Source organism: Scyliorhinus torazame, unplaced genomic scaffold (genome assembly GCF_047496885.1).
Source record: "Scyliorhinus torazame isolate Kashiwa2021f unplaced genomic scaffold, sScyTor2.1 scaffold_615, whole genome shotgun sequence".
In the NCBI taxonomy this organism is placed as follows: domain Eukaryota; kingdom Metazoa; phylum Chordata; class Chondrichthyes; order Carcharhiniformes; family Scyliorhinidae; genus Scyliorhinus; species Scyliorhinus torazame.
In genome coordinates this window covers 46,238-64,386 of record NW_027308342.1, presented here as the reverse complement: position 1 = coordinate 64,386, position 18,149 = coordinate 46,238, and the positions used below count along the sequence as shown (strand labels likewise).

Genomic DNA, 18,149 nt, shown 5'->3' with positions numbered 1-18,149 from the left:
AATCAGTCCGGATTCCTGCTCCTGATCCCTGTCCAGTGACCCTGGGTTAGGGACGGGGTGAATCAGTCCGGGTTCCTGCTCCTGATCCCTGTCCAGTGACCCCTGTGTTAGGGAGGGGGTGAATCAGCCCGGGTTCCTGCTCCTGATCCCTGTCCAGTGACCCTGGGTTAGGGAGGGGGGTGAATCAGCCCGGGTTCCTGCTCCTGATCCCTGTCCAGTGACCCCTGGGTTAGGGAGGGGGTGAATCAGCCCAGGTTCCTGCTCCTGATCCCTGTCCGGTGACCCTGGGTTAGGGAGGGAGTGAATCATCCCGGGTTCCTGCTCCTGATCCCTGTCCAGTGACCCTGGGTTAGGGAGGGAGTGAATCAGTCCGGGTTCCTGTTCCTGATCCCTGTCCAGTGACCCTGGGTTAGGAAGGGGGTGAATCAGTCCGGGTTCCTGCTCCTGATCCTTGTCCAGTGACCCTGCGTTAGGGAGGGGGTGAATCATCCCGGGTTCCTGCTCCTGATCCCTGTCCAGTGACCCTGGTTTAGGGAGGGGGCGAATCATCCCGGGTTCCTGCTCCTGGTCCCTGTCCAGTGATCCCTGGGTTAGGGAGGGGGTGAATCAGCCCGGGTTCCTGCTCCTGATCCCTGTCCAGTGACCCTGGGTTAGGGACGGGGTGAATCAGTCCGGGTTCCTGCTCCTGATCCCTGTCCAGTGACCCCTGGGTTAGGGAGGGGGTGAATCATCCCGGGTTCCTGCTCCTGATCCCTGTCCAGTGACCCTGGGTTAGGGAGGGAGTGAATCAGCCCGGGTTCCTGTTCCTGATCCCTGTCCAGTGACCCTGGGTTAGGGAGGGGGTGTATCAGCCCGAGTTTCTGCTCCTGATCCCTGTCCAGTGACCCTTGGTTAGGGAGGGGGTGAATCAGTCCGGGTTCCTGCTACTGATCCCTGTCCAGTGACACCTGGTTTCGGGAGTTGGAGTGAATCAGTCCGGGTTCCTGCTCCTGATTCCTGTCCAGTGACCCTGGGTTAGGGAGGGGGTGAATCAGTCCGGGTTCCTGCTCCTGATCCCTGTCCAGTGACACCTGGTTTCGGGAGTTGGAGTGAATCAGTCCGGGTTCCTGCTCCGGATTCCTGTCCTGTGACCCTGGGTTTGGGAGTGGATGAATCAGTCCGGGTTCCTGCTCCTGATTCCTGTCCAGTGACCCTGGGTTAGGGAGGGGGTGAATCAGTCCGTGTTCCTGTCCCTGATCCCTGTCCGGTGACCCTGGGTCGGGGGGGGGGGGGGTCAAAAATACAACTTTGTTACCTACTCACTGCTATACACTTGAATAAGAACTACAGAACTGAATAAAAACAACAAAATATCAAATACAGAATAAAGTGAAGCACTGGCAAGAGCGTAAACACAAAAGAAATTACTAAACACAAACAAACAGATAGATGATTCAAGAATTCAGGAACAAAGAACCTCGACCACGAGCTTCTATTTTGAAGGGAATTCTTATCTCTGGTTTTACCTCTCATTAATGTTCACTGGCTTCTAATTCTCAGCTGGGACGTCCCGCTTCATTCCAATGAATGGCTGTGACTTAGAAAATTACTTGTTAATCAAACATTGGACATTAGTTGAGATTGATCGGTGCCTATCAAAACTAGCTTAGCGCCTGCGTGCACAGTTTGAGGAAAGATACTGGATACGTTTTCTCATACTTTGCCATGTTTTATAGCTTGGTGGAGACCTAACTAGAATTGATTAGTTGATTACACAAAGAACACGCTATTCTCAGTCTACAATGGAATATAATGGTTAATTCATTATATGAGAAAATGACTGGGCTCCCACAATCGAGACCATTTTAATATTTTGCTTATTAGTTATATGCATTCAACTAGCCCCGATATTAATACAACCAGAATTTAAACCAGACTCAACCACTGCTCTTGATCCCTGTCCAGTGACCCCTGGGTTAGGGAGGGAGTCAATCTGCCTGGTTTCTGCTCCTGATCGCTCCCGGGCTGAGATGTCTGCCTGGTCTAAATAATTATAGTTGCCATTGTTTTGCAATGTGCTGCCTCTCCCAGTTGAGTGTGCTGTCAACAACTTGATCCTTGAGGTTGGGCTGCTCACTATATGTTTGAGAGGTTCTGACATCTCATCCAGTTTATTCTTTTTTGATTTTTGACAGGACCGAGAAACTGCGGTGGATTTCGGCACTCACACCGATAAAGCAAGAAATCGACCTTATACAACATTATGGTACAAATAGCAGCTATTCACCAAATGTCCTTCTGTGAGATACAGATTTAGAGAGCTCCCCCTCCCCTGTCCCCATCAAACACTCCCTGGACAGGTACAGCACGGGGTTAGATACAGAGTAATGCTCCCTCTACACTGACCCATCAAACACTCCCAGGACAGGTACGGCACGGGGTTAGATACAGAGTAAAGCTCCCTCTACACTGTTCCCATCAAACACTCCCAGGACAGGTACAGCGTGGAGTTAGATACAGAGTAAAGCTCCCTCTACACTGTCCCCATCAAACACTCCCAGGACAGGTACAGCACGGGTTAGATACAGAGTAAAGCTCCCTCTACACTGTCCCCATCAAACACTCCCAGGACAGGTACAGCACGGGGTTAGATACAGAGTAAATCTCCCTCTACACTGTCCCCATCAAACACTCCCAGGACAGGGACAGCACAGGGTTAGAGACAGAGTAAAGCTCCCTCTACGTGTCCCCATCAAACACTCCCAGGACAGGTACAACACAGGAATGGATACAGAGTAAAGCTCCCACCACAGTGTCCCCATCAAACACTCCCAGGACAGGTACGGCATGGGTTAGATACTGAGTAAAGCTCCCTCTCCCCTGTCCCCATCAAACACTCCCTGGACAGGTACGGCATGGGGTTAGATACTGAGTAAAGCTCCCTCTCCCCTGCCCCCATCAAACACTCCCAGGACAGGTACGGCATGGGGTTAGATACAGAGTAAAGCTCCCTCTACACTGTTCCCATCAAACACTCCCAGGACAGGTACAGCACGGGGTTAGATACAGAGTAAAGCTCCCTCTACACTGTCCCCATCAAACACTCCCAGGACAGGTACAGCACGGGGTTAGATACAGAGTAAAGCTCCCTCTACACTGTCCCCATCAAACACTCCCAGGACAGGCACAGCATGGGGTTAGATACGGAGTAAAGATCCCTCTACACTTTCCCCATCAAACACTCCCAGGACAGGTACAGCATGGGGTTAGATACAGAGTAAAGCTCCCTCTACACTGTCCCCATCAAACACTCCCAGGACAGGTACAGCACGGGGTTAGATACGGAGTAAAGCTCCCTCTACACTGTCCCCATCAAACACTCCCAGGACTGGTACAGCACGGGGTTAGATACAGAGTAAAGCTCCCTCTACACTGTCCCCATCAAACACTCCCAGGACAGGTACAGCACGGGGTTAGATACGGAGTAAAGCTCCCTCTACACTGTCCCCATCAAACACTCCCAGGACAGGTACAGCGCGGGGTTAGAAACAGAGTAAAGCTCCCTCTACACTGTCCCCATCAAACACTCCCAGGACAGTTACAGCACGGGGTTAGATACAGAGTAAAGCTCCCTCTACACTGTCCCCATCAAACACTCCCAGGACAGGTACAGCACGGGGTTAGATACGGAGTAAAGCTCCCTCTACACTGTCCCCATCAAACACTCCCAGGGCAGGTACAGCACGGGGTTAGATACAGAGTAAAGCTCCCTCTACACAGTCCCCATCAAACACTCCCAGGACAGGTACAGCACGGGGTTAGATACGGAGTAAAGCTCCCTCTATACTGTCCCCATCAAACACTCCCAGGACAGGTACAGCACGGGGTTAGATACAGAGTAAAGCTCCCTCTACACAGCCCCATCAAACACTCCCAGGACAGGTACAGCACGGGGTTAGATACAGAGTAAAGCTCCCTCTACACTGTCCCCATCAAACACTCCCAGGACAGGTACAGCATGGGGTTAGATACAGAGTAAAGCTCCCTCTACACTGTCCCCATCAAACCCTCCCAGGACAGGTACAACACGGAGTTAGATACAGAGTAAAGCTCCCTCTACACTGCCCCCATCAAACACTCCCAGGACAGGTACAGCACGGGGTTAGATACAAAGTAAAGCTCCCTCTACACTGTCCCCATCAAACACTCCCAGGACAGGTACAGCATGGGGTTAGATACGGAGTAAAGCTCCCTCTACACTGTCCCCATCAAACACTCCCAGGACAGGTACAGCATGGGGTTAGATACAGAGTAAAGCTCCCTCTACACTGTCCCCATCAAACACTCCCAGGACAGGTACAGCACGGGGTTAAATGCAGAGTAAAGCTCCCTCTACACTGTCCCCATCAAACCCTCCCAGGACAGGTACAGCATGGGGTTAGATACGGAGTAAAGCTCCCTCTACACTGTCCCCATCAAACACTCCCAGGACAGGTACAGCATGGGGTTAGATACAGAGTAAAGCTCCCTCTACACTGTCCCCATCAAACACTCCCAGGACAGGTACAGCACGGGGTTAGATACAGAGTAAAGCTCCCTCTACACTGTCCCCATCAAACACTCCCAGGACAGGTACAGCACGGGGTTAGATACAGAGTTTTGCAGGTAATCCCGGAATGATTATGTTGTGTTTTTCTGACTCTGATCATCCTCTGCTGACAGATTCGAAGCAAGTTCAATGTTTGAAACCGTATAAAGCTGCTGAACACGATGAACTATCACTGGAAAAGGCCGATATTCTCATTGTGATTCAGGGAGGCTGGGATGGTAAGAATCCTGTCTATTGTTACAGTCCAATTATTGATCGAACACGTCCCTCTCTGTCCCACATCTTCTGTCACGATCTGTCTCCCACTCTTCCCGTCTCTCCCTGTCTCACTCCATCTCTCTCTCCAGCACACTCTCTCTTTCCTCAGCTCTCTTCGTCCCCCAGTTTTGAACACAGCCCTTCTGTCTATCTCTCTCCCCATCTCCATCTCGGCTCCACACTCTCTCCATCTGACTCTCACTCTTTCTCCCACTCCCTCTCCCACACCCACCCTATCTCTCCCCATCCCACTCCCGCCCCCTCCCTCTCCCACACCTACCCTCTCTCTCTCTCTCCCTCTCCCGTCCTCTCCCTCCCTCTCCCTCTCCCGTCCTCTCCCTCTCCCGCCCTCTCCCGCTCTCGCCCTCTCCCGCCCCCTCCCTCTCCCGCCCTCTCCCTCTCTCGCCCCCTCCCACTCCCGCTCCCTCCCTCTCCTGCCCCCTCCCTGTCCCGCCACCTCTCTCTCCCGCTCCCTCCCTCTGCCCCCCCTCCCTCTCCCGCCCCCTCCCTCTCCCGCCCTCTCCCTCTCCCACACCCACCCTCTCTCTCTCCCCAACACCCACCTTCTCTCTCCCTCTTCCGCTCTCTCCCTCTCCCGTCCACTCCCTCCCTCTCCCATTCCCGCCCTCTCCCACTCTCTCCCTCTCCCGCCCTCTCCCTTTTCCGCCCTCTCCCTCCCTCTACTGCCCCCTCCCTCTCCCTCTCCCGCCCTCTCCCTCTCCCACACACACCCTCTCTCTCACCCCAACACCCACCCTCTCTCTCCCTCTTCCGCTCTCTCCCTCTGCGCCCTCTCCATCCCTCTCCCGCCCTCTCCCTCTCCCACCCTCTCCCGCCCTCCCCCTCTCCCGCCCCTCCCTCTCCCGCTCTCTCCCTCTCCCGCCCTCCCTTTCCCGCCCTCCCTCTCCCTCTCCCGCCCCCTCCCTCTCCCGCCCCCTCCTTCTCCCGCCCTGTCCCTCTCCCGCTCTTTCCCTCTCCCGCCCTCTCCCTCTCCCACCCTCTCCCGCCCTCCCCCTCTCCCGCCCCTCCCTCTCCCGCTCTCTCCCTCTCCCGCCCTCCCTTTCCCGCCCTCCCTCTCCCTCTCCCGCCCCCTCCCTCTCCCGCCCCCTCCTTCTCCCGCCCTGTCCCTCTCCCGCTCTCTCCCTCTCCCTCTCTTTTCCCGCCCTCTCCCTCTCTCTCCCTCTCCCTCTCCCGCCCTCTCCCTCTCCCGTTCTCTCCCTCTCCCGCTCTCTCCCTCTCCCGCTCTCTCCCTTTCCCGCCCCCTCCCTCTCCCGCCCCCTCCCTCTCCCTCTCCCACACCCACCCTCTCTCTCTCCCCCACACCCACCCTCTCTCTCCCTCTCCCGCCCTCTCACTCTCCTGCCCACTCCTTCCCTCTCCCGTCCTCTCCCTCTCCTGCTCTCTCCCTCTCCCACTCTCTCCCTCTCCCACTCTCTCCCTCTCCCACTCTCTCCCTCTCCTATCTCTCCCTCTTCCGCTCTCTCCCTTTCCCGCCCTCAGCCGCCCTTTCCCTCTCCCGCCCTCCCTCTCCTGCCCTCACCCTCTCCCACCCTCTCCTTCTCCCTCTCCCGCCCTCTCCCTCTCCCGCCCTCTCCCTCTCCCGCCCTCTCCCTCTCCCGCCCTCCCTCTCCCTCTCCCACCCTCACCCTCTCCCGCCCTCACCCTCTCCCGCCCTCTCCTTCTCCCTCTCCCGCCCTCGCCCTCTCTCGCCCTCTCCTTTCTCTCCCTCTTCCGCTCTCTCCCTTTCCCGCCCTCAGCCGCCCTTTCCCTCTCCCGCCCTCCCTCTCCTGCCCTCACCCTCTCCCACCCTCTCCTTCTCCCTCTCCCGCCCTCTCCCTCTCCCGCCCTCTCCCTCTCCTGCCCTCACCCTCTCCCACCCTCTCCTTCTCCCTCTCCCGCCAACTCCCTCTCCCGCTCTCGCTCTCTCCCTCTCCTGCTCTCTCCCGCCCTCTCCCTCTCTTTCTCCCCCCCTCTCCCTCTCACACTCTCTCCCTCCCCCTCCCCCAAATCCTCTCCCTCTCCCTCTCCCTCCCTCTCACTCCCTCTCCCTCTCACAGTCACTTCCCATCACTCTCCATCTCACATTCTCTCCCACACACACTCTGTCTGTCCGTCTGTCTCTCTCTCCCTCTCACAGACTCTCCCTTTCCATCTCACACTCTCTCTCTCTATCTCTTACACTCTCTCACTCGGCCTCTCCCTCCATCTTACACTTTCGGACTCTCCCTCCCTACACTCTGTGGTGATGTGCATCAATGTAAATACATGTAGGCTAGCTAGACACCAGAGGGAGCACCAGAAACATCACACACACACACTCAACCAATAGATCAGTTAGGTAGGACACGACCAATGGACATTCACGATACACACAGAAGTGACACGACCACAGAAGGGCATTACACCAACCCATATATAAAGGACACCGCACACATGATCTGCCTCTTTCCAGTGGAGACAGTCAGTGAGTACAGACACAGGGTTGATTCAATATTACACCCACCACATGGATTGCAGCAACTGGTTAGTCAGTCTGGATAACTATAGTAGGATTAGCAGTAGTGTCGAACCCGAGTAATAGAAGTGTAAATAGTTTAATAAACGTGTTGAAGTTATCTCCACGTCTGAACCTTCCGTTGTCAAGTGCACCACAAGGAAGCCGCTTGTGTTACACCTACAACATAACAAATCATGGTACCAGGACTGAACTGTTTCAATCCACATAGCAATACCTCAGCGTACAGTGACAATCAGCAACGATACCCAGGCAAGATGTTCGAGATCCGGGTTCCGCAGCAGCTCCAGTGCCATGGCGATCTCCGCGAAAACTGGCGGGCATTCTGGCAAAAGTTTGAAATCTTCCTGGTAGCAGCCGAACTAGAAGACCTGGCCGATGCTGAAAAATCAGAGCTTCTCCTCACCATCGCCGGTGCCAGAGCAGAAGAAATCTTTTAAAAATTCAAGTTCTCCAAAGGGCAAAACAGGAGCGACTTCCAGGCAGTCCTGGACAAATTCGGCAAATACTGTGAGGAAAACACACTCCAACCAGCAAGAAAAGGTAAGAGAAGCGCCAGCACTCACCTCGAGGCCCAGATCCCAGAGCAGAGAACGATTTTGGTCGGCGGCCATCTTTCTAAAGGGACTGCACTTGCGCAGTTGCGCGAGAAGCGCGCAGAACAGGAAGGTCCGTTTGCGCATGCGTGAGATGCCGCGCATGCGCAATCACGAAAATGGCCGTCCGTGAAGGAACAGCGATCTGCGCACGCGCTACGTCACATGCGTCATGACGTCAGAGGCCCCGGACCACGCCCATTTAAAGGGGAAACGTCCCAAATCAAAGAAAAAAATCTTTTCAAGCTGTAAAACAACCTTCCTTCACCTGGAATGACAGCACAATGCCTCTAATTGAACCAGGAAATGAAATTAACCTCCGAAGAACCCTGCAACAAGCAGATACCGACGCCCAAACCGATGATTCCGACCTTGAATACCTCGATACCGACCTTTATATTTTCTCTGGACCTCTGGACCAATGCCAGCTCCGAAGCAAACAGTGATGATATGGTCCTAGAAGACTACAACTCGGACGAACCTTTCACCTTGGGAAGCTACCCCAGTACCAAATCCGAACCGCAACTAGACGTGTTGCACATTGGCGACCCCCGTATTGAATCCGACGCAGACGCGGATTTGTTCTTCGGATTTGAGGATCTTCAGCCCGGCAGATATGACATCCCGACTCGTGAGTGCAGGATGATGCTGCAGCCTGAAACCAAGAGACAGAGAGCGGTACAAGCCCACAGAGAGCAGCCTGCTGCCACACAGAGCGTGGTCCACGCACCGCTCAGGGTTCCCGACTCTACCAAAGAAGATACGCAAGATTCCACACCGCAGTCCTTGCACGAACAAGAAGTGACTCCAGTCTCTCAAGCTTCCACAGTGAGCTCGTGGACAGACTCCACGATAGAAGAAACACAAGACTCCAGAGCGCAGTCCTTGCAAACACAAGACGTGACTCCAGTGTCACAAGCGAGCTCGTGGACAGCCTCCGCGATAGAAGCAACGCAAGACTCCGACGCGCAGTCCTTGCAGGAACAAGACCATGAGGGTCTAGCAACCTCCTCTGACCAACTAGCGGCAGACGATGCAAGTCTGCCATGCTCCAGTAAACTGCAAGAAGACTGTGACAGTCTACCACGCTCCACTGCACAGCAGGACGACCATGGCGGTCTATCATGCTACAATGAAGAACAAAGCGACAATGACAGTCCAATCCCAAATGAAGGACAACAGCAAGACAATGACAGTCCACCCACATTGTTTGCGCCACCAGATGAAAACTCTGACAATTTACCCAACCCAAGTGAACAACAAGCAGCTACTGAGGCTCTACCCACGGTATGTGAGACGAGTGACGACAGCATCCCACTTCTCATGCAAGATGTTCAAAGTGACAGACCTCAGCTAGTGTGTACAGAGGCACTCGACGATCACTATGAGACCACTGGTGACTCCGGTGACACCATGATACTTCCACCCTCATTCGCTCGAACCTCTCCACAAGTCAATGCATTCCTGCATGTCCCGACTCCAGACGTGCAGCTTCAAGAAATCTCAGCTGACTCCAGTGAACCTGCTAAGACTCCGGACGGGGAGCATCAACAAACCAACAATGACTCAGTTAAAACAGACCAGACTCCAGATGGGGAGCAACCAAACGCGACTCTGGGTCAGTAATAACAAGCAGCAGCTACAGTCCAAGAGGAATACACCAATATTCACCACAGCTATGTCCACACATTTGTTCCACACCGACAGTGCGGCCAATGACAGCTCATGCTGGACAAACCCAGTATTCAAGCCTGCAGCAGCCAGCAGTCTATGCAGCATATTCTCAAACAGGCCAGCACTACGGATTGCCCACTAATGGAGTCAAGACCGAAGGAGGACTACCGCCAGCGCAATCTGCACTACAGACTGGATGCCTTAGTTACAGCCCAGGGTTTGCTGCACCCCAGCCTGGCCAGACAGCATATTCCTATCAGATGCAAGGTTCTAGTTTCACACCATCACCAGACATTGATGCGAGCAGCAATTCTGTCTCCAAATCGACAAGCTGCAACGGTTCTCAGCAGGATCACCCTTCCAGCACAGCATGTGGCCAGAACCAATATGTACAGTCTTATCCAACTTCAACATATGGCACATCCATGAAACTGTTGATGGTACCTCTTCAACGTCAACACCTTATCAGCGACAAGATGCCATCCGACAGCACCATCACAAACATCGAAAAACGAAAGGGACTCCAAATCAGACAGTGAAGTGATTTGACCACTTCCTGGTTCCTGTGGCACAGGGACATTGATGGCGTTCATAACCAAGAGAGACATTTGACCATGATGATTGATGGTTTTTGGACTCACACGAATGATTTGGACTTATTGTTTAATCACTGTTCCCATGAATTGTACATACCTTACCTTATCTACCTGTTCTTTGTTCACTTTTCTCAAAGTGTGCAGAAAATATGTAACATATAAAAAAGGGGGGATGTGGTGATGTGCATCAATGTAATTGCATGTAGGCTAGCTAGACACTAGAGGGAGCATCAGTGACATCACACACACACTCAACCAATAGACCAGTTAGATAGGACACGACTAATGGACATTCATGATACACCCTCTCCCTCCCCCACTCTCTCCCTCCCCCACTCTCTCCCTCTCCCTCCCCACTCTCTCCCTCCCCACTTCCTCCCTCTCCTTCCCCCACTCTCTCCCTCTCCTTCCCCCACTCTCTCCCTCTCCTTCCCCCACTCTCTCCCTCCCCCACTCTCTCCCTCCCCCACTCTCTCCCTCTCTCTCCCCCACTCTCTCCCTCTCCCTCCCTCTCCCTCCCCCACTCTCTCCCTCTCCTCCTCCACTCCCTCCCTCTCCTTCCCCCACTCTCTCCCTCTCCCTCCCCCACTCTCTCCCTCCCCCACTCTCTCCCTCTCCCTCTCCCACTTGTTATAGGCCAGGGGTTTAGAGAACCCCAAAGTGTATCATGGAGTTCACCCAACCCACAACGTTTGATAGATTGTGGTATGGGGAGCACACGGCCCACTCTACAGGTGTGGTACAGCAGAAATGGAAAAGTATTTTTAAAGCAAAACAATGTTTATTCTATGAACTCAAGTTAACAATTTATCCCAATTTTTTAAGAACATCCTCATTTTCCAATTTAATTTGAGGTATGTCAAATTCACAGTCATCTGGATTTGGTTCGTCACTTTGAGTTAGAATAATTTAAACCCCCTTTTTCTCTCCTTCCCTTTCAAAGTACCTTTTAAGCATATTCACATGACACAGTCGGTGAGTCTTCCTTCTATCTGGTGTTTTTACCACATAATTCACCTCACTTAATTTCCTTTCAATCTGATAAGGTCCACAAAATCTAGCTTTTAAAGGCTCACCTACCACTGGTAACAACACTAAAACGTTATCCACATTGGCAAAACTACAAACTTTGGATTTCTTGTCCGCGACCCGTTTCATCACATTTTGTGCAACTTTCAAATGTTGTCTAGCCAATTCACCTGCTCTATTTGTTATGGGAGAGGCGTTTTCAGAACCCCAAAATGTATCATGGAGTTCAACTAACCTCCCCCTTTAATGGATTTGTTCTTTTCCTAACACACGGCTTGTTCCCTAGGTGTGGGATTACAATTATGGGCACGTGGGTTTTTAAACACAAAACAATGTTTATTCCATGAACTCAACTTAACATCTTAAATAAACATTGGATCTCTTAACACCCCTTACTTCAAAGATAACTCAGAAAATATTGTAACAGTAAATAATTCCTCAAAATGTTCCTTCAAACTTCCAAGAGACTTAACACCTTTAAACAGAATCACATCAGGTTAAAGGCTTTACAATTATGAGTTTAAACCACCCAAATGATCCAGAGATAGTCTTTCATGGCAGAGATCCAGCTCACTGCAAACACAGACACTCACAAGCTCCTTTTCTCCAAACTTGCAGATATCTGGAAACACACAGACACACCCAAGCTGCTTTTTCAACTGAAACAAAAAAACCTGCAAAATGGCTAACCTAAAGCCCAGCTCCACCCACTCGCTGACATCACTGTTTTCTTAAAGGTACATCGCTTAAACATCCATCTCTTAAAAGGTACTCTCACATGACACCTCCCCCCAAGAAAAAAAAATAACCCATCAACTTCAAGATGGTTTCATTTTTCACTTTTGCACCATCCACTAAGAAATGGACACAGTAATTAGACCTTTTTGTTTTTAAAAAATAACAACACTCGCAAACAGGTATAATAATATAGTCCATTTTTCTTTGTTCATCTTCCTCCAACCGAAATCCTTCTCGATTGACAGTCTATTTGAACAAGAAAGTCTCTGCACGATCCATCCATCCCTCTACTCCTCGGCATTTCTCTTCAGAATCAGATAATTTAGTTCAATCTGACCACAGAGTCCCTTGTAATTCTCCAATACAGGAGCATTGGTGATCACAGCTTTCAGGCAGTCAAATGCCTGTTGAAAGTCCGCTGTCCATTGAAATTTTTAACGTTTCTTCATCAATTCCATCAGTGGAGTAATCACGCCACAAAACCTTTGCACAGCTGTTCGATCAAATCCACTCATGCTAAGAAATCGCAATATTTCCCTTCGTCTTGAGGGTATCGGAAACTCCTCAAGGAAAGTGATTCGGGCTTCTCCAAATTCACTTTCGGCTAGGTTCATCACCAAACCTGCCTCCTGAAGTCGATCGAAGAACTCCATACGATGTTTTCAATGTTCTTTCCATGTCTGGAAGTTGGAAATAAAAGCAGATTGTCCCACTTTCTCCATGCAATCCTTCAAACATGGGATAGGATAAGAGTCCGTTCTTGTAACTGCATTCACCTTTCGATAGTCCACACACAACCATTGGGTACCGTCTCGTCTAGGTACCATCACTATGGGTGAGCTCCATTGGCTGCAACCCACTCCAATTATGCCATTTTTAAGCATACTGTCAATCTCTTTGTTAACCTGTGCCAATTTTAAAGGATTAAGTCTATATGGATGTTGTTTGATAGGAACAGCATTTCCCACATCTACATCATGTATAGCCATTTTAGTACTTCCCAATTTATCTCTACAAACTTGCCCATGTGATATCAGCCTCCCCGTACCAGCCTCCCCGAACAGGCGCCGGAATGTGGTGACTAGGGGCTTTTCACAGTAACTTCATTTGAAACCTACTTGTGACAATAAGCGATTTTCATTTCATTTCAATAAATCTTTCAGGTCAGTTTGTTTTTCCTCTGGAAGGCAACTTAACAAATCATACCAATTTTTGAGAACATCCTCATTTTCCAATGTAATTTGAGGTATGTCAAATTCACAGTCATCTGGATTTTGTTTGTGACTTTGAGTTAGAATCATTAAAACCTCCTTTTTCTCTCCTTCCCTTTCAAAGTACCTTTTAAGCATATTCACATGACACACTCAGTGAGTCTTCCTTCTATCTGGTGTTTTTACCACATAATTCACCACACTTAATTTCCTTTCAATCTGAAACGGTCCACAAAACCGGGCTTTTAAAGGCTCCCCTATCATTGGTAACAACACTAAAACTTTATCCCCACTGGCAAAACTACGAACTTTGGATTTCGTGTCCACTACCCGTTTCATCCCATTTTGTGCAACTTTCAAATGTTGTCTAGCCAATTCACCTGCTCTATTTAATCGTTTCCTAAAATGTGACACGTAATTCAATAGTGTAATTTCCGATTTCTCACCCACCAGTTTTTCCTTAATCAATTTAAGTGGTCCTCTTACCTCATGACCAGAAATTAGTTCAAAAGGACTAAATTTGGTAGACTCCTTAGGTGCATCCCTAATTGCAAACAATACGAATGGGATTCCTGGACAATCTTGACAATACGCCCTCAACATTGTCTTTAATGTCTGATGCCACCTTTCCAATGCTCCCTGCGATTCTGGATGGCACGCAGTTGATTTAAATTGTTTTATTCCTAAGCTATCCATAAGTTCTTTGAATAACTTTGAAGTAAAATTTGTTCCTTGATCCAATTGAATTTCTGTGGGTAGTCCATCCATTACAGTCAAAAGATATTGATTCCCATTTTTTGTTTTAGGAAGCGGTCCTACACAATCGATTAGGACCCTTGAAAAAGGTTCCTCAAATGCTGGAATGGGTATTGAGGGTGCTGGTTTTATCACTGCTTGAGGTTCCCCTATCAGTTGACATGTGTGACATGATTGACAAAATTTAACTACATCTTTATGTAAGTCCAGGCCAATAAAAATGTTTCTGGATTTTAGCTTGAGTTTTCCTTATTCCCAAATGACCTCCCACTGGTACCTCATGTGCAACTCGCAACACCTCCTTTCTATGCCCTACCGGCAATACTACTTGATGAACTTCTGCCCACTTTTCATCCGCCTGCATATGTAAAGGTCTCCATTTTCTCATCAAGACATCATTTTTACGGTAATAACACTCTGGTATACTCTCAGATTCCGCTTCCGTTTATGCTTCCTGATGTATCCGTTTTACTTCTACATCTTTCTGTTGTAACTTCGCCAATTTTCCTGAGCTAAAAATATCCGCCTCATCCTCCACCTGTTCTTGTTCTTTTTCAACCATCTGATCAAAAATCGTTTCTGATAATTACACTTCAACTTCATCTTCACTCTTTGATTTCTCCTCTTGTCTTAACCTGTGACTTTGCGACCTTGTTACGACACAATCTGGAAAATTCCCAGGATATTCGTCCTTTAACACTTCAGTTGACTGATTTTCCACTGGCTTATCAACCACAGTAGGCATCACTCCCACCTGCGACCCAGCTACATCATTACCCAAGATAAACTGTATTCCTGGACAAGATAGTTTATCTATTACTCCTACTACCCCTTCTCCACTCTTCACTGGACTTTCCAACCTTACCTTATATAATGGAACACTACTCCTCTTACCCTGAATTCCACATATCACCACCTTTTCTGGCAACATTCTTCCCAAACTACATAATTCCTCATCTCTTACCATTAAAGATTGACTAGCCCCTGTGTCTCTTAAAATTGTGACTTCTTTACCTGCTCCTCCTGATACACACGAGTAAACTTTACCCACATAAGTAAATTCTTTAAAGACATCAGGCACCTTCTTAACAATTACTTCTTGAACAGGCTGTACAATCATTTGCACCTCCTTCCCTTCGCTTGGGCTTTCCTTTACCACTCTAACAAACCCCACTGTCTTATCCTGTTTTATCACATCAGCCTTCCCAGTGCTTTTCTTCAACCACCAACACTGTGACTTTACACGGCCTAGTTTATTGCAGTGAAAACATTTGAAACTTTTCATTTCTTTTCCAGCCTCCTGGATTTCTTTTTTAATCTGAGGTACACTCTCCTTATTATCTCCCATTAGATCACCTTTACCTTTACCACTTGAGTATTTCTCATGTCCCCAGTTTCTATCCCTCACCGGCTGAAACTGATGTTGGAAACCAATCTTGATTTATGAACTAATTCATAATCATCTGTCATTTCCGCTGCTAATCTCGCAGTTTTAACCCTCTGCTCTTCCACATGAGTTCTCACTACATCAGGAATTGAATTTTTAAACTCCTCCAAAAGTATAATTTCTCTGAGAGCTTCATACGTTTGGTCTATTTTCAAAGCCCTTATCCACCTATCAAAATTACTCTGTTTGAGCCTTTCAAACTCCATGTATGTTTGACCAAATTCTTTCCTTAAATTTCTAAACCTTTGTCTGTAAGCTTCAGGCACGAGCTCATATGCATTTAAGATGGATTTCTTCACCTCCTCATACGTTCCAGATACCTCCTCCGGTAGTGATGCAAACACTTCACTAGCTCTACCTACCAGCTTTGTTTGAATCAGTAACACCCACATGTCCTGTGGCCATTTCATTTGTTTAGCTACCTTCTCAAATGAAATGAAAAAGGCTTCCACTTCCTTATCGTCAAACCTTGGCAATGCTTGGACATATTTAAATAGATTCCCACCAAGCCTTCGACTATGACGCTCTTTCTCACTATCCTCATCACTATCATCCAACTGTACGTTTCCCTTTACGTCTGCCAATTTTAACTGATTGTCATGTTTCATGGCCAATTTCTGAAGTTCAAACTCCCTCTCTTTATCTTTTTCCCTGATCTGTATCTCCCTTTCTTTTTCTTTTTGTTCTGCTGGGGCTATTCTTTCTTTTCTCTTTTCTTCTCTCTCCTTTTCTTTTTCCTCTCTCTCTCTTTCTCTCCCTTTTTCCTCTCTCTCTCTCTCGTATTCAAGCCGCTTTAATTCTTTCTCATGTTCCATTTGTTTAATTTGCAACTGAATTTTTGCCATTTCCAATGAGTCAAACTCTGTCTCAGGCAACTTCAAATGCTTAACCACCGCCATAATTACCTTATCTTTTCGCATTTTGTCAGGTAATGTTAACTGCAATGTTCTTGCCAAATCTAACAGTCTGCTTTTCATTTCTGTAAGGTACTACATGTGACATTCTCCACCCCCAAAAACTTCTGAGCCTCTGAAAGAGCCATTGTTCACAACACTCTCCCCACTTAAACTATAATACCACACCGGAAAAGCAACCACAATATGCTCACCCCTCACTGTCTTTAAGTTCACTAAGCCAATCCAATAGAAAGACTTTTATCCCCCTCGGACCCCCAATTGTTATGGGCCAGGGTTTAGAGAACCCCAAAATGTATCATTGGGTTCACCTGACCCACAACTTTTAATAGATTGTGGTATGGGGAGCACACGGCCCACTCTACAGGCGTGGTGCAGCAGAAATAGAAAAGTATTTTTTAAAGCAAAACAATGTTTATTCTATGAACTCAAGTTAACCTTTTTAAAACATACAGTGATCATCTTAGCAACCATTAATTCAAATACAACTCCCAAAGAATACAACACTAAGTAATCCTTTAAGCTTTCCTTTTAAGATCCATAAGACTTAAAACACCTTTTACCAGAAGCACATTAGGTTTACATTCACTACTGAGAACATTTATAATTCTGAATTCACCAAATGATCAAGAGATAGTCTTTTCATGGCAGAGATATCAACAGTACACCTGCTCTGTCTGGCTTCAGCTCCAACACTGAAAACAAAACTAAAATACACCCTGCAGCAAACAGCCTAAAACAAAAGTAAAAAGCTGACAGACAGCCCAGCTCCACCCACTCTCTGAAATCACTAGCAGTAAACACCCATTTCTTAAAGGTACTCTCACATGACACACTCTCTCCCTCTCCCACTCTCTCCCTCTCCAATTCTCTGCCTCTCCCGCTCCCCCTCTCTCCCGCTCCACCTCTCTCCCTCTCTCCCTCTATCCCTCTCTCCCACTCTCCCACTCCCACTCTCTCCCCCTCACACTCTCTCCCTCTCCCACGCTCTCCCGTTACCATGCTCTCCCTCTCCCACTCCCTCCCTCTCCCACGCTCTCCCGTTCCCATGCTCTCCCTCTCCCTCTCCCACTCCCTCCATCTCCCACTCTCTCCCTCTCCCACGCTCTCCCGTTCCCATGCTCTCCCTCTCCCACTCCCTCCCTCGCCCTCCCTCTCCCTCCCTCTCCCTCTCCCACTCTCTCCCTCCCTCACCCTCCCTCTCCCACTCTCTCTCTCTCCCACTCCCTCTCCCACTCTCCCCCTCACTCTCTCACTCTCTTCCTCCCTCTCCCTCTCACTCTCCCCCTCCCTCTCCCACTCTCTCCCTCTCCCACTCCCTCCCTCTCCCACTCTCGCCCTTCTTCTCCCTCCCTCTCCCACCCTCTCCATCCCTCTCCCACTCTTCTCCCTCTCCCACTCGCTCTCTCTCCCACTCTCTCCCTCCCTCTCCCACTCTTCTCCCTCTCACTCCCACTCTCTCCCCCTCCCACTCTCTCCCTCTCACACACTCTCCCTCTCCCTCTCACACTTGCTCCCTCTCCCTGTCTCACTCCCTCCCCCCCTCTCTCCCTCCCCCTCCCCTCTCCCTCTCTCTCATTCCCTAACCCTCTCACAGCCACTTCCCATCACTCTCCATCTCACATTCTCTCCCACACACACTCTGTCTGTCTGTCTGTCTGTCCCTGTCTCCCACTCACAGACTCTCCCTTTCCAACTCACACACACTCTCTCTATCTATCTCTTACACTCTCACTCTCACACTTGGTCTCTCCCTCAGTCTTACACTCTCGCACTCTCCCTCTCCACACTCTCCCACTCCCAAACCCTCTCCCTCCCTCCCTCTCA

The 18,149-nt window shown here is 49.4% G+C and overlaps 1 protein-coding gene across 1 annotated transcript in view; it reads left to right on the top strand.

Annotated features, from left to right (window-relative positions):
- LOC140406559 (rho guanine nucleotide exchange factor 5-like) overlaps window positions 1-18,149 on the top strand; it is a gene marked incomplete at its 5' end in the record, with an annotated part of 71,353 nt that overhangs the window by 49,667 nt on the left and 3,537 nt on the right. Inside the window, 2 exons of the mRNA XM_072494555.1 lie at window positions 2,175-2,245; window positions 4,702-4,806. Coding sequence (XP_072350656.1) covers window positions 2,175-2,245; window positions 4,702-4,806 — 176 coding nt within the window. The remainder of the gene's footprint in view (window positions 1-2,174; window positions 2,246-4,701; window positions 4,807-18,149) is intronic.